This window comes from Papio anubis, chromosome 6, assembly GCF_008728515.1.
Source record: "Papio anubis isolate 15944 chromosome 6, Panubis1.0, whole genome shotgun sequence".
Lineage (NCBI taxonomy): Eukaryota > Metazoa > Chordata > Mammalia > Primates > Cercopithecidae > Papio > Papio anubis.
In genome coordinates, this window is record NC_044981.1 from 145,786,730 (window position 1) to 145,802,787 (window position 16,058).

At 38.6% G+C, this 16,058-nt stretch overlaps 1 protein-coding gene across 5 annotated transcripts in view; it reads left to right on the forward strand.

Moving 5' to 3' along the window:
- Positions 1-16,058, forward strand: part of ROS1 (ROS proto-oncogene 1, receptor tyrosine kinase) — a 142,519-nt gene that overhangs the window by 15,158 nt on the left and 111,303 nt on the right. For all 5 annotated transcript variants that reach the window (XM_017958385.3, XM_009206215.4, XM_009206213.3 and 2 more), the window contains 7 exons: positions 1,659-1,719; positions 5,237-5,385; positions 6,106-6,244; positions 12,285-12,486; positions 13,118-13,194; positions 14,662-14,784; positions 15,051-15,235. In XM_017958385.3, coding sequence (XP_017813874.2) covers positions 1,659-1,719; positions 5,237-5,385; positions 6,106-6,244; positions 12,285-12,486; positions 13,118-13,194; positions 14,662-14,784; positions 15,051-15,235 — 936 coding nt within the window. The remainder of the gene's footprint in view (positions 1-1,658; positions 1,720-5,236; positions 5,386-6,105; positions 6,245-12,284; positions 12,487-13,117; positions 13,195-14,661; positions 14,785-15,050; positions 15,236-16,058) is intronic.

The following is a 16,058-nucleotide window of genomic DNA, read 5'->3' on the forward strand; positions in this document are numbered from 1 at the left end:
GTGAAAGGAGTGGGGAGCTAGAGTGGGGGAGGAGAGAGAGAGAGAGAGAGAGAGAGAGAGAGAGAAGGAAATGTAGTTGTTAGCTTTACCTCCACTTGAGATAACTTTTAAACTCCCAGAAGGATGGGAATTTTATTATCTATTTCCCCTGAACATGTCAGAAAAAACAGGACCACAATTTCCCCTGATTGTCAGGACTAGCTATATTTCAAAATAATCTGTATTTCCAAATACATCTCCTCTCTTCTCCTTAGTTTTCTTTTACGGAAAAAAAACCCCTCATGTTATATAATAATTTTGCTGTAAATTGGTTTGTTTATTCTCTGCAGTTAATAAATATGTTGAATGCTTCACTAAAATATGTAAACAGGATGTGAAACATATACTAAACCTTGAAATTAAATAATTCCAAACCCAAACTAAGGTATTTAAATTAATCCTTAACTAAGCAAACCTGGGTTTATCAGGCACCCTTCCTTTCAGTATGCAAATCAAACGTTGAACTGTTCATATTTGCAAGTTATAGTTCTTCTTTTTAGGGCAAATGTATTGTGCCTGCTTTCTGCTATTACCATGAGAAACTATAGCATGTTGTCCTAGGTGTTGTAGTTACATATTGAAAGACAGCAGGGAGATTGATCATGATTGTGTTGTGGTTTTACAATATGTGCCTTTTCTGCAAGTATGTGTGTGTGTATGTGTTTTGTAGCTGATGTTAATGCATCTGTTAAGAGTTGCAGGAAATTTGTGTTTCAGTCATCAAGTTATGTACTGTATTTTTCATTAATGAGATAAAATGTAAATATCATTAAGTTTTCATCGATTTTAAAACTCAACATTGGTATAAAGATATTCATTAAAATGTTCAGCTACTATACAAATTTATAGTCAACTTTTAATTTTCCAAGGAAGACCGGGATATATAAAATAAGTAGTTAATCCCTAAGCATCATTTTACTCTAAAGTTTTAGGTTTTAAGCTCATTAAAACATTGACCAAGATGGCAAGCAGATGATTGTACTGCTAAGCTCAGTGTTTTTTCAAACTATATGATGTGCCACATTAGAAGGTCATCAAATCAATTCAGCCAACCAAGAGTCGCATTAAACAAAATGAAACAATAGAATAGAATATCATTGTACATATAAGAGCACATCACAGAAAAGGAGTTTCTTTTGGGGACAATGAAAATGTTCTAAAATTAGATTGTGGTGATTATTGCACAACTCTGAATATTCGAACAGCACTGAACTGTGTACTTTAAATAAGTGAGTTTACGGCAGGTGAATGTATTTCAATAAAACTTCTAAAAATGGAGGAAAAAGTAAAGATCATTTCAGGAATCCTTTTTTCAACATGTATGTGTGTACTAAGTTGTTTTGTTAAGTTATTTTTTGCTGTGGAGCATGGTCAAAAATTTGGGAAGCGCCAGTCTAGCAAGTGGGAATTTTACTGCAGGGGAAATAGTTGACATAAACATGTACTTGCGTGTTAGGCACTCAAAGTTAGGCACTCAGAGTAGATTTCAAAGATTTACTCACATATTGGGCAAAGATATACTTGCATATTAGATATTTGGATTTCAAAATTTAGTTGAAGCTTATCAGCAAAACCAGTACCAAGGCTGCCCTGACTGTCATGCTCTCTGTCTTCCACAGCGGGAGTCGTGTGAGGTTGGCTGCAGCAGCGCGGAAGGTGCATATGAAGAGGAAGTACTGGGTAAGAAGACACACACGACTTTTAAAAAATAGGCTGCACCACTCTAGTGACTTGTACTTTTGTAAAGATAATGAAACACCTCTCAAAACATCTTGACTTCTACATCTCAGTAGGATCAAAAATATCTACTTAGAGAAATCAGTAATTTCAAACGTATAGGCCATTCTGATAAAGATTCAGCAAGATTCTTCTTTCAGAACAAAAAAAAGGAAACAGTCCATGACTAATGTTTAGGACCAGATTTTGCCCTCAAGTTCAGTAGATACACTCACTTCTGTCTTAATGACAGACAAATGTACATCCTGAGCAGACTTGATGTCAGAGAATGCCACTGTTTTAATGACTGGAAAGTATACGCATATTGTACTGAATGTACCTTTCATTATTCAGCTAACAGTTATCCAATAGAGTGCCTACTATGTGTATGACTCCTCAAAAGGCTCTAGGAACTTGTAAAATGTACAGAAGCTATACTTCTCAGTGTTAGATTTTGAGCAAGTAGGGGCCTTGGGTGTTTATCAGCTCCCTCTGCCTGATTTCGGAGTAGGCTGGGCATGTCACAGTAGCTTTGCCTTAGAGTGTTAATTCTCCAGTAGTTTCTAAAAGTCCAATGCTTTGATAAGTCATAGCTTCGATGTCAGCAGATATCATTTCCAGAATTCCCTAGGGCATCCTCCCACCGCGATGTAGACAGTTCCCTTAAGTCTGAAGGATGCTTGGCTCTTCCATACGTTGTAGTCCTTGACTCAGTGGCTTGTTCCTTGCTCTCAGTGGCTGATGGAAATCGGAAGGGGAATCTTGTCTTGCTGTTCTGATTTGCTTCTGCCCTTTAGTGTCCCACAAAAGACACCCTAGACATTTCTGTGGAGAGGTAGTGATACTACATTTTTTTTTCTATGTTATGGGAATTAGCTGTGGATAAAATGTATATTTTATGGTTTCCAAGCTGTGCACTGATGTGCTCCAGGCCATGGAGTATTTTAAACACTCAAGGCGGGAGCCATGGAGATTTTAAACACTCAAGGGGAACACAGAGATATGAGAAATCTGTTGGATGGTGATACCCAATCTGATCATAATATTGGAGGAGTTGTGCAGTAACCAACAGGTACATAGGCCCCATTAGTATGCAATTATTTTTATTTCAGGATGAAATAAATATACAGTTTCATCTTTCAATTTCTTATTTGTTTCAAACATCTACCAAATTGTTAGATACCAAATTGTTAGTCAATCTGGTATTAACACATACTTATTAAGTTATACTACTTAAAAAATGGAACTGTTAGAGAATTCTTTTAGTTCAGAGAACCATAAAAAATTTCTGAGAAACTAAGGACACCAGAACTGAGGAAGTGTGTAATCTTTTATTTACATTCCTTTATTATATTCTAAAATTATATTACCAGCTTAATTATATAATTCTGTTAGAATACAAGTGCAATCAATGCTTTATTTTTATTTTCTCATTGGCTATGGATCAATGTCTATGTACCACTAACAAATGAGATGTATCAAGTCTAAATAAAAGCATTTGTACTTAAAGACCATATCTGTAGTCTGTTATAATTAATCCTTTCATCCATGATCCTAAGACCTTATTTGTATTTAACTCATCTGATTTCTAGGTCATTTATCAGTGGGTATGCTATGTTCGTTTTAGATACCTCTCATGTCTCTTTTCACATGATGGAATATTATACTAGCTAATAACATCTTAAAATAAATAAATAAACATATATATTTGCCTATACAAAATATAAATGCATACACACACACACACACACACACACACACACACATGAGAGACAGAGAGAGAGAGTCTCGCTCTATCACCAGTGGCACAATCACAGCTCACTGTAACCTCAAACTCCTGAGCTCAAGCAATCCCCCTGCCTCAGCCTCCTGAGTAGCTAGGCATGAGTCACCATGCCTGTCCAAAAATAGCTATTTTTTATTAGGCATTTATGAGTTGACCACTTTTCTCATTAATTAATATGTGTTAGCTCCTTTTGTCCTCAGAGTTATACATACTATTATTAACCTCATTTTACAGGTAAGAAAATTGAGGCACAAAGTTTATATACTTGCTTGAGGCCACGTAGCTGGTAAGGGATATCTCTGAAATTATAACCCAGCTGCCTGGTAACAGAGCCTTTTCTTACCCACTCTGCCATGTACTGAAAATAGGACGGAGCTCAGTCTAGCTTCCCTTTTTCATTTGGCTCTCTCTTTGCCTTGATATTTTAGCATAAACCTACTTTACCTTTTTTTTTTCGTATGTATCACCACGGCTTTGAAATATGTCTATGTTTAGCTATGATATTTACATTTACTTGTACTTATATAACTGATCACTTCTGCCTAGTTCTCAACTTTTGTCGTTTCTGGTGCCTCCTGGTTATTTTTCCTCACTCTGCTGATAACTCCATCATTGGAGTCCTCTTCAAGGTGTCCACAGCATACCTAATTCCTGCTATTGAGAGTCTCACAACAAGAAAGGGAAGGAAAGTGGAGCTGTGCTTTGCTTATTCAGTTATAATAGTCAAAAATGAACTATAAAAAGAAGAATCACTGAGAAAGGTTGTGCTAGACCATTTTGTGAGCTAGGTCCTCAGATGACAATGGCTTTGATTTTTCTGGATTACAGAGTATGCACTTTAATTGGTCCATGTCTGGTATCTGTAGTGATGAGAATTGTATCAATTTTCCCTTAATCAGAAAGAATGAGGTCCTGGGAGTTTGTATTTAACTATTTTAAGCTCCCTACCAAATTTACCATGCTTTCTCAACCAGAGTGCTGATTCTGTTTCTATGAAAGAAAGCTGAAGCATTAAATTCATCACAATTTTGGAAAAATATAAAAAGTAAAGTAAAATCATTTCTTCACAGTGACATACTATTCAGAAGTCTAGCCCTTTGTACCGTGCCTGGCAAGCAGCACCTGGGAAATACGTGCTGCCAATTGTAATATGTCTAGTGTTTAAACGTCCTGAAATATTTTATAATGTGAGACAGCCGATCATAGCGTCCTTTGGAGTAAAGGCAATTGCTCTGTACATATAAAAATTATTTGTTGTTAAGATGCACAGCAATAGTAGAATTAGAGGATAAAATTTCAGAAACATATTGGGGTACACGTCCCAGGATAATGAATGGTTCTGTTGTGCCACTGACATGCTCTGAGCACTGGGCCCCCCGGCCTGTAAGAGAGTAGTATTGTCAGAGAAAACTGGACAGCTCAGAACCCTCTGTGTCATCTGCCTGTAAAACAAAAACCTGAACAAAAAAATATTATGTTCAAAGATAACAATAAATTCTGTGGAAAAAAGACTGACAGACTGACTGACTGATTTTTAAAAATAAATTGAATATGCATAATTGATTATTCAGGTGAGTTATTGTGGCAAGATGGTTTTAGCAAGAGAATACGGAGAGCCCTAGATGAGACAGGCACACACTCTCTTGTGCTGATGCACAGGAGTGCATGGTGAGTGAAATCTTCTTTTCTCCCCAGGAAATGCAGACCTTCCAACTGCGCCCTTTGCTTCTTCCATTGGAAGCCACAATATGACATTACGATGGAAATCTGCCAACTTCTCTGGCATAAAATACATCATTCAGTGGAAATATGCACAACTTCTGGGAAGCTGGACTTACACTAAGGTATGAAAGACTGCCTTTGTACCTAAACCCAGACCCTTTCCCAATTTTTAAAAGCGCCAAATTTTTACTTATAGTAAGCATAAAGGCCTTCTAGAAAAGATTCAACTGTAAGATGGGTAGTTGGATTAGATGAATTTTAATCTCAGCTACTCTGTAACATGTTAATGCTAAGCCTTAACATTAAGGCTTATTTTATAGGGAAAATATAATATTTATGTTATAAGGAAAATATAATGTTGGATGTATATACTATTCCTTCAGTGCAGCATCACATAACCGTTCACCCCATTAGTCATTATCTGCCCATCCCAGCTAAGATGAGTCCAGCTAGGATGGAGGGCAGAAGAAAGATTCTCATGGGGGTTGTTGCAATTTAGAAGTACTGTCTATGGTGGTCATCCAGGACTGTGTCTTTTAGGGAAGCATGAGAAAGTTTAGAAAAAAAAATAGTCCCAAGATACTATGTGTACTAACATAGAAAAATTTAAGTCCTTGAGATTATAAATGCCAAATAATTGAGTCCATAATTTTGCTATTTCGAAGGGGAGAATTTCTGAGTGAATTCTGCATGCTGATGTCTGAATGGCTTAGCACTAAGCTCCAGGCCTCTATTTCATCTCTGTCAAGCCATCCATCTTCCACAAATTAATCTATGCTCTTGAGTCCCAATGTGGGGTGGTGATTCTATACATGCTGATTATTGATCACTCCTTGATCTAGACCGTGTCCAAACTGTCCTATGTGGTCGAGCCCCTGCACCCCTTTACTGAGTACATTTTCCGAGTGGTTTGGATCTTCACAGCGCAGCTTCAGCTCTACTCCCCTCCAAGTCCCAGTTACAGGACTCATCCTCATGGAGGTATGGTGTACACACATTGCTTATAAAAGGACATTATTGCAAAGCTTTGATTTAGTTTGTTTTTATTTTAAACAATGAAATAAATATAATCCTTCCTATTAATCGATCCATTCAACAATTGGGTACATAACTATGTGCTAGGTAGTATTCTAGGTACTCACAATACCTTTAAGATCAAAAGAGACAATGACCCTTGCTCTTGTGGTGCTCACTTTCCTTTCTTTTTCCGAGACAGTCTTGCTCTGTTGCCCAGGCTGGGATGCAGTGGTGTGATCTTGGCTCACTATAACCTCCACCTCCCGGGTTCAAGTGATTCCCCTGCCTCAGCCTCCCAGAGCAGCTGGGACTCAGGCATGCACCACCATCCCTGGCTAATTTTTTGTATTTTTAGTAGAGATGGGGTTTTGCCATGCTGGCCAGGCTGATCTTGTACTCCTGACCTCAAGTGATCTGCCCGCCTCGGCCTCCCAAAGTGCTGGGATTATAGACGTGAGCCACCTCGCCCAGCTGGAGCTCACATTTTGGTGGAAGAGGAATATTCTGCAATAAACATAAGAAATAAATAAAGTATATTGTAAGTGGGATGGTGCTGTGTGCTATAGTAAGAGGAATATTTTGAGCAGGGTTTGTCATTTAGGGGATTGGAAATAAAGAGTGAGGAGGGAAGGAGAGGCCAGTGGCAGTATGAAATAAGGTGGCCAGAATGAGCCTTGATGAGCTGGTGGGGTAAAGTTTGAGCAAAGACTTAAAGGAGGCGAGGAAGTCAACCACGCAGTTGTCTCAGATAGAGAGTTACAGGCAGAGGGATGGTTCATGTGGAGGACCTAAGGCAAGAACATCCTTGGCCTGATCAAGGAGCAGCTAAGGGGCCCATGTGGCTGAACCAGAGTGAAGGAGGCAGAGCAGTAACAGCTAAGGTCAGAGAGATGGGGGCCAGATCTCAGTCTACCTCAGGGATCTTGGTAAGGCATGTGGCTGTTATTCTGGAAGGAGAGTCACTGTAAGGTTTTGAGGAGAGGAGTGACATGATCTGATGCAACTTGCTTTATACATTAAAAGGAAAACTGGTTGCTGTATGGAGAATGGACCCTGGGGTGTGGGAGAAAGCAGGAAGAACTGGTAGGAAGCCATGTGGTGACCCAGGTGAGAGGCCCAGGAGTGGTAGTGGTGTGGTATAGATATGTTTGAATTCTATTTTTATTTCTTCATATAATTTTAGTCTTTTTAGCCTAGGTTGTAAATTCTTTGGCTGTGGAAAAATAACATCTGTAAATAAGTTCACCTCCTTTTTTGTTTTATTTTTTTACTGGAAAGGTGGTTATTTTTTGTATTATATTTTTAATATAATTGAAAGGAAGATTGGGCACTTTTTTCGTTCATTCGAGTATTAATCAAGGACCTATTACATACCAGACATTGTTCTAGACACCAAAGATGATAAAATCCTAACACTTATGGGGTTGCATTCCAGCTAAGGAAGACAGTCGGATAAGTAATTAAGTAAAGGTATTTGTTGGGTCATGAGAAGACCCAATGAATAGCACCCTTCTTCTTAGTCTGAGTTCTGAACCAATAAAAGATAAAACAAAAACAGCCAGAAGATGGCTGCAGGAATGTCAGTATTATTTCTGATAAGGGCCAAACTGAATGATGATAGATTTTAAAGTAGGAGGTGGGATCTGACAGGTAGACAGAGGCTTGGTTGCATAGGGCCATACTGACCCTGATAAAGAGTACAGATTTTATTCTAAGTGTAACAGAATGTCTTTGGAGTGTTCTAAGGAGGGGAGGCACTGGTTCAAGTTTTAAAACTCTCAGTATGGCTGATGCGTGGAGAATAGACTGGGAGGGTGGAAGGAAGGCCAGGGAAGTGGGGGAGCTGTTAGGTGGCCAAGTAAGTCAGGCTTGATTTGGTGATGGCTCTGACTTGGGTGATGATGGGAAAATGGGGAAATGTTTGTCATGTATTTTGAAGACTGAGCTGTTGGGGTTGCTGAATGGATTTGGTGAGGAAGAAGGGAAAAATCAAAGTTGCTAACTTAGACTTTCAGTCTGAACACCTGAGTGTCATCATTTACTGAGACAGGGACAAGGGTAAAGGAGGAGTAGCTTTCCTAGATAAAATCATCAGTTCTGTTTCAGCCATGTAAAATTTGAGATGTCTATTAGATATCCAAGTGGAGTTGCTGAGGAAGCAATTAAATGGAAGGATTGGGAACTCAGGAGGTAAGTCGAAGGTATCCAAACTACCAGTTTAGGAGTTATCACCATAGAGATGTGATTCAAGCAATGGGCCTGGAGGCAGCATGCTAAAACTGAATGTGGTTGAAAAAAAGGAGTTCAATGTGTCAGCCCAAGGGCCTTCATATTTGGTGGCCAGGAAAAAGAGGAGGGACAGCAAAAGACACAGAGAGGGAGAGACTCGGGAGCTTGTGGTGTCCCAAAGCCAAATGATGAAAGTGTTTCAAAAATGAAGATGATTGAGTATGACACAGTGACGTTAGCTCTGGAAAGCAACAAAAAGCTTTTTGTCTGCTAGATTCCTGCTTCCTCATTTTCCCACCCTTTGTACAGAATGTTGCCCTATCAGACTATAACTTTATCTGAGCTGCTGTCCTCTGAATACTAATACATCCTTAGAGCAATTCTAGTTCTAATAGAATTCTAGCTCTAAATAAATGTTATTGTTCTCTTGTTCAAAATATATTCATGGGATATCTATAGATGCATGGATACTGACTTTAAGAAGCTTACTGTCTTGTAGAAGAGATAAAGCATATGCCTAACTAACCTCACAATAAGGTAAAGCTTTATTAAACACATAGAAAAGGTACTGACAAATTCCCATGGACGTTTAGAGGAGGGAAATATTATTTCTGAAATGAAATACCAAAGAAATCTCTCTGGAGGAAGTCTCATTTGTTGAGTTAGACGTGAGGTGAGGAGAGAAAAGGGCAGGTTCAGGTGTCTATGGGACCAGGGTCACCAAGATTGGATTCTAAGGCATGGAGGGAAAACAGTCGTATTCCGTCTGCTGGAAGCTTGCAATACAGGAAGAAAAATAGTGAGAATAACATTGGGAAGGCTGACTAGGTCCATCTTACCAAGAATCTTAAATGTCCTGGGTAAGGAGTTTGTACTTTATTTGCAATGCATTTAGGAGTTATGGAAGATTTTAAAGCAGAGCAGTAATTGCTTCACATGCTTCTGAAAAAGAGAATTTTGGCAACTGCACATAGAATAGATTGAGAGAATGAGAGAGATTTGAAAGTACAGAGGTAGAGACCAGATGGGAGGTTACTATATTATTTTAAGATTTTATCAAAACTGCTTTTTAAAAACAACATATATTGGGGTATTCTCTGACTCATTATTTTGAAGATGTGACTTCCATACCAGGAAAAGGATTCAAGCCTAGAAGCCTTAGAGGAAGGCAAATGCTGGGGCAGACACTGAGGGAGAGTTGTCTGGTCCCCTCACCCTCAGAGTTAGCTGAGGCAACCCAGGAAGACATGCTCCAGGCTGGATGCCCTAACCCTCAGCTCTGGAGATGTGCCTATGTACAGAGAGCCTCAGGCTGAACTAGGCCTTGGACCTCAGCAGAGCTGAGTAGCTGATGAAGTTGGTTGGGGCATTTTTCCCCTTCCCTGATGGGTGCTGTCTCCTTGCTTGTCAGATCTCAGGGTTTGTGTGGCCACCTCTGCTGATTATTCTGACTGTTCTTATTTATAGCCTCAGATCAAACACTGGCCTAGGACCATGTTTGAAATTTTCCAGATCAGAGTAGAATGAATTTTTCCTTGTTCCAAGCAATGCCATATGTTATCCAACAGTGCTGGGACATTTTCTGGTGCTACAGAAATACCATGCAGAGACATTGGCTGGGCAAATCAAAATAATGAAAGCAAATTTTGCTGTCCATTTCTTGGCCTCTCTCCTGGATAAGCAAGCTCACATACCCTCTGTGTCTTCTGGACCCTACATGGGTGTCCTTAGGGATAGCATCTCATCTCATGTTTCTGATTCTCACTTTTCTAGCTACATCAAAACTTAGAAACTTATCTGTATTGTGTTAATTGCCTCATAGTCCTATTCTCTTTTAGCTGTGGGAACGACATGGTTTTAGATGGTGCTATTGCCTTTCTTTTTTTTTTTTTTTTTTAAAGACAGAGTCTCGCTGTCGCCCAGGCTGGAGTTCAGTAGCACGATCTCAGCTCACTGCAACCTCTGCCTCTCAGGTTCTGGTGATTCTCCTGCCTCAGCCTCCCGAGTAGCTGGGACTACAGGCGCCTGCCACCACGCCCAGCTACTTTTTGTATTTTTAGTAGAGACAGGGTTTCACCGTGTTAGCCAGGGTGGTCTTGATCTCTTGACCTCGTGATCCGCCCACCTTGGCCTCCCAAAGTGCTGGGATTACAGGCATGAGCCGCTGCACCCGACCCTTTTTTTTTTTTTTTTTTTTTTTTTTAGATAAGGTCTCACTCTATCACCCAGGTTGGAGTGCAGTGGCATGATCTCAGCTCACTGCAACTTCTGCCTCCTGGGTTCAAGTGATTCTTGTGCCTCAGCCTCCCAAGTAGCTGGGATTACAGATATGCACCACCATGCCTGGCTAATTTTTGTAATTTTAGTAGAGATGGATTTTTGCCATGTAGGCCAGGCTGATCTCGAACTCCTGGCCTCAAGCGATTGGTCCATCTCAGCCTCCCAAAGTGCTGGGATTATAGGCTTAAACCACCGCACCCGGCCTAAATGGTGCTATTGCCTTTTAACTGGGTCCTTTCAGAAAATAATTTCTTAACAAAAAGGAATGATTGTCAGGCAAGGGATACCAGCATTTCAGGGAAGATTTGTGTGTGTGTGTGTGTTTTTTTTTTTTGGTGAAGAAGACCTGGACAACGATCACATCTGCCATGTAGGTGACATTTAACTTGCTTCAACAGTAGAAGATCACATTTGGGCATTGACCGTAATGACTTAAATTTTGACATTCCAATTATATTATAATTCAGTGGGAGAAATTTATTTCTTCTCTGTTTATCATAGTGACTGACTACATGGAGCCGAGGAGTGATGCAATGATGCCTGTGTTTGCTGAAAATTAGTCTGAGAGGAGTTAGAGAGGAATTGCATCAGAGAAAGGCTGAGAGAGCAATTAAAAGGGCTTTTAAAAGTCAGTGGTGATGCAGAGCATTTACCAAAAGTGTTCAGAGGGAGAGAAATCTACTCAAGAGCAAAGTAACTTCTAATTGTGTCTTTCTATGGATAGAGGAAATAAAAGAGCGTGGTTTCAGGGGTTTGGTTTGAAGGCAGGTGGAGACACAGATGGAAGCTAGGCTGTCAGATCATTTGTTGTCCTTTGTTTTTCCACTCAAGTAGCTGCTGGAGACTGTGTGTGAATGCTCAGTCGTTTCATATATGCTCCTTTAATCCTTTGCCAGGGCAGGGGTGCTGAAGCTCAGTCAGCCTGGATTTCCAGGACCTGAGAGCCGGGGTAAGGAAAGTGTAGTCTGGGTCATTAGAGCTGATGCCAACAAAAGTGAAGCCAACTCTTCGAATTGCAGCTTATCTGAACCCACATCTCCAGCTGGAACCAGCAAGGCTGCCCCACTCAAATGAGTGAAAAGGCCCCAGGATGGACTTTTTATTTAAACTCATGTTGATCATTGACTCCAGTTTTGGTCAGACTCTCCTCTTCTTCCTAAACTGGTTCCATCCCATGTTTCAACTCATTTAAGTCTCAGAGATTCCTGATGACAGTTTCTAAAGGACCATTATTGTATTCGTATACACTATATTTAATTTTATTTCATTAATTAGAAGTAAGGAAAGTAACATTTGAAAGAGCCTCTTGGGAAAGGAGTGAACTGGTTTAGACATCTTATCACCTTTCCTCTATCACATATTTTGAGTATTAATAAAATTATTTCATTTCCATTAAGTTTTCAAAAAAAAAAAAACAATACTTTTTTCCGTCTTATTTTAAAAACATCACGCTTGCACATTTTTCTGCTCACTATGTCACCATTATCTCTTCCAGTTCCTGAAACTGCACCTTTGATTAGGAATATTGAGAGCTCAAGTCCCGACACTGTGGAAGTCAGCTGGGATCCACCTCAATTCCCGGGTGGACCTATTTTGGGTTATAACTTAAGGCTGATCAGCAAAAATCAAAAATTAGATGCAGGGACACAGAGAACCAGTTTCCAGTTTTACTCCACTTTACCAAATACTATCTACAGGTAAGAATTCAGCGATGCAGAGGGAAATGTAACCAGCATGGCTGCAGGCATGATAATTATTTAAGAAATATGGCTATCAAATAGTTTAAATGTACACCCACGGTGTTGGGTTGAAGTCATTGTGGTTTTCCTCAAGCTTATATGCTTATTAGATTATAGCGTCCTAAGCAGAAACATTCTCAAGTATTTCTATTATATTCAGAGGGTACTCACAAATATGGCTAATAAAAACATCGTAAACACCATGAATTTCAAATTTTCTTTTAATCCAATATGAAAAAAGTGAGGAGGTAGAGTTCTGTTTAGGTATTTTTATTAACCATTAGGGTAATTATTTTATTACTGTTAGCTTTTCTAGCATTTACTAGGGCCTCTTTAAATTCAGAGAAGAATGGGGGTCATGCAGATAGCAGAGTTCGGCTTTTGACCTTTATGACCCTGAACTGTGCTAGGGGATGCAAACAAGGATGTGATTGATGGTCATTTTAGTGCTGAGCAGTGGCACCATGTAACTGGACTCATGCATTGCCACATCATGCTTTAAATAGAAACGTTATTGCTCCTTCTATTTTTATCTCATGTTCACACCATGCCATGTGAAACATGTCTCTCCAAATTGTTTTTGGAATAGGTTTTCTACTGCAGCAGTAAATGAAGTTGGTGAGGGGCCAGAAGCAGAATCTAGTATTACCACTTCATCGTCAGCAGGTATGGCTCAGGCTTGCTCCTTTAGCTACATAGGAATGAGGGTGGCAAGGGTGGTTTCAGAGCCAGAGGCCCTGGGTCACCTGGTAGACTTCAAGACCCACCTCTTCTGCCCAGATGAATATTGTCTTTTGGGTACTTGTTAAGTTTTCAATTTTAAATGAACCCAAGTATTTGATGAATTAAAGTAAGTGGTTAGATTGAAAGTTTTAATATTAGAATTTGGGAATTGAAAATCAGAATGAAAAATTCAGGGTTTTAAAAAAATGGCCTCAAATCTTTGGTTTCAGTTGAAATCACTAGTGTTTCTGACTCACATTTACACACTTAAGGGATACATATAACTTTTCTGTCCTAATCCCTATTTTAGATTGTATGTAATTATTTAATATATGTCAGACATTGTTTTTCCAGTATCTTTGTTTTTAAATATATCTGGACTTTAATAATTTGCATTTTACTATATAAGTATTCAATCTGTGAAAGTATCTTGTTATCATTTTGTAAGCACCCTTTTTTTTTTTGGCTTTGGTGTTTTATTGATTACCTCAAGAGACTGAATGCTTACTGTATGATATATGTGTGAGCAAAATAACAAATGAAAATGCTTTCTAAGAAGTACTGGGAATTTGAGGGGAAACTAATAAAAGATTTTTGAGAACATGCAAAGATTCAGAATTCTGGGAGCCTGTTTTCTATTTTTACTAGAACCCTATTTGCTGACTTGACTGCCCCTTACTCTAATCTGTACTTGTCTATGCCAATGGGTATTGAATGTCATCTATCATCAGTGTTTGTTTTTTTGGCTGTTCCTAGACTCTAGGAAAGGAGAGGTATTTTTGTTATGTAAGAAGCATGTCCAAAGGGTGAGTTAAATATAGAGCAGGGTTAAGGTTGTTGTTACTGTGATTATTGCATAACATTCATTAAATACACTAAAAATGTTCACCCATGCACGTTGCATCAGTCTCCTCTTGAACAGGACATCAAGCAGAGTTCTGCAGCCTTCCAATGTCTTTCCTCTAAGGACCTTTCCTCTGTCCCAAAGGGAAAGATACTGAAGACAACACAGAGCCAACCAGTGTCTGACAATATGTGTGTGTTATGCATAACCCACTCTGGCCTGGGGTGGACCACCTCCACCAAGCCAATTCTCATGACTGAAAATAATGAGCTGAGCTGGGGCAAGGCTGTTGAGGATAGTGATACATCATGTGATGTCATTTCTGGGTTATTTAGGGGCATATGAACATAAATCCTATTTGATTGTTACTGTACTTCCTACCTCCAATCATAGAATAAATGAATTATACCATAGATGCAATTCTCCGTGCCCTTAGAGAAAATTTGACCAGCCTCTTTCAAGCACTAGTCCCCTTGCTTTGAAGGGTAGTATTGATCTTTTTTTTCGTATGTGTTAGTGTACCTGTGGTTGGTCTGCCTGTCTGCAAATCATGTTGATTTTTTCAGTCCAAGAAGAGGAACAGTGGCTCTTTTTATCCAGAAAAACTTCTCTAAGAAAGAGATCTTTAAAACATTTGGTAGATGAAGCACATTGCCTTCGGTTGGATGCTATATACCATAATATTACAGGTCAGTATGACAAAGATAAATGATTTCTGTGTGAAAAAAAGATTCTAAAAGAAGCACTTCTAGAATAAAAGAAAAATCCTGAATATTTCTAGAACATATTCTCTTACTATCCTAATATATTAGAATAATTTAGAAGAATATTTCTTTTAAAATAAAATCCTTCTATTTTAATTTATTAAGCATTAAATAAATAAATTCTCATTAATATAAGTTTTTTCTTCTGGTTGTTATATAATAATGTATGTGCACTTGCATGACTCTTCTAGGAATATCAGTTGATGTCCACCAGCAAATTGTTTATTTCTCTGAAGGAACTCTCATATGGGCGAAGAAGGCTGTGAACATGTCTGATGTATCTGACCTGAAAATTTTTTACAGAGGTTCAGGATTAATTTCTTCTATCTCCGTAGATTGGCTTTATCAAAGAATGTATTTCATCATGGATGAACTGGTTAGTCTGAGAAGTTAAAGAAAATAGTGATAGACAGTGATACTGATATGCATATCTTGGTATATTTAATACTAAACACAATCCTCTTATTCAATAAATACTCAAGTATTTTCTATGCCTTAGATACTAGGTTATCAATGAATCATAGATCTGGCCTATAGGAGGGTGTAAACTTCACCTAGTGCTAGTTCCGACATAGCATTAAATGACCTTTATTTGTACTGTTTTATAGTCATGAGTTTATACTAAAAATAATTCATCTTCCATAAGATAGTGGCAGTAACTGTGTTATTATTAGGTAACACTACCAGTTATGATCAAAGTTAGCTGCAAGCTTTTAAAATTATATCATACCCAGAGGGAAATTTAGTAGTTCTCCACAAACACAGTAGTACTGAACTTTTCGGAATATCATTTTTTTGTTTTTTTTTTTGTTTGTGTGTTTGTTGGTTTATTTTTGTTGTTGTTGTTGCATAAGGATTATTTTGACCTAATGAAGACACAGTCTTGACGTGTTTCAAATTCTACTTCTTTGGAAGGTACAGGCTTATCACAATAAGCAACAGCCATTGCTATGGTTGAAAGCCCATAAACTTCGATATAGCTTAAATGTTAAAAATAGTCGAATGCCTCTACAAGTCAGGAAAATAGGCACTTGTATTGCATTGATCTCAATAATGTATAAACTCATTAGGATATAGGATATAAAACTGCCATTTAAGGGCTTTTTTGTTCATTTATCTTGGTTAGTGCTCACTGCCTAGTACAATTCCAGCAGGACAGACTCTCAGGGATACTTGTTGACTGAATTTAATGCTGTATA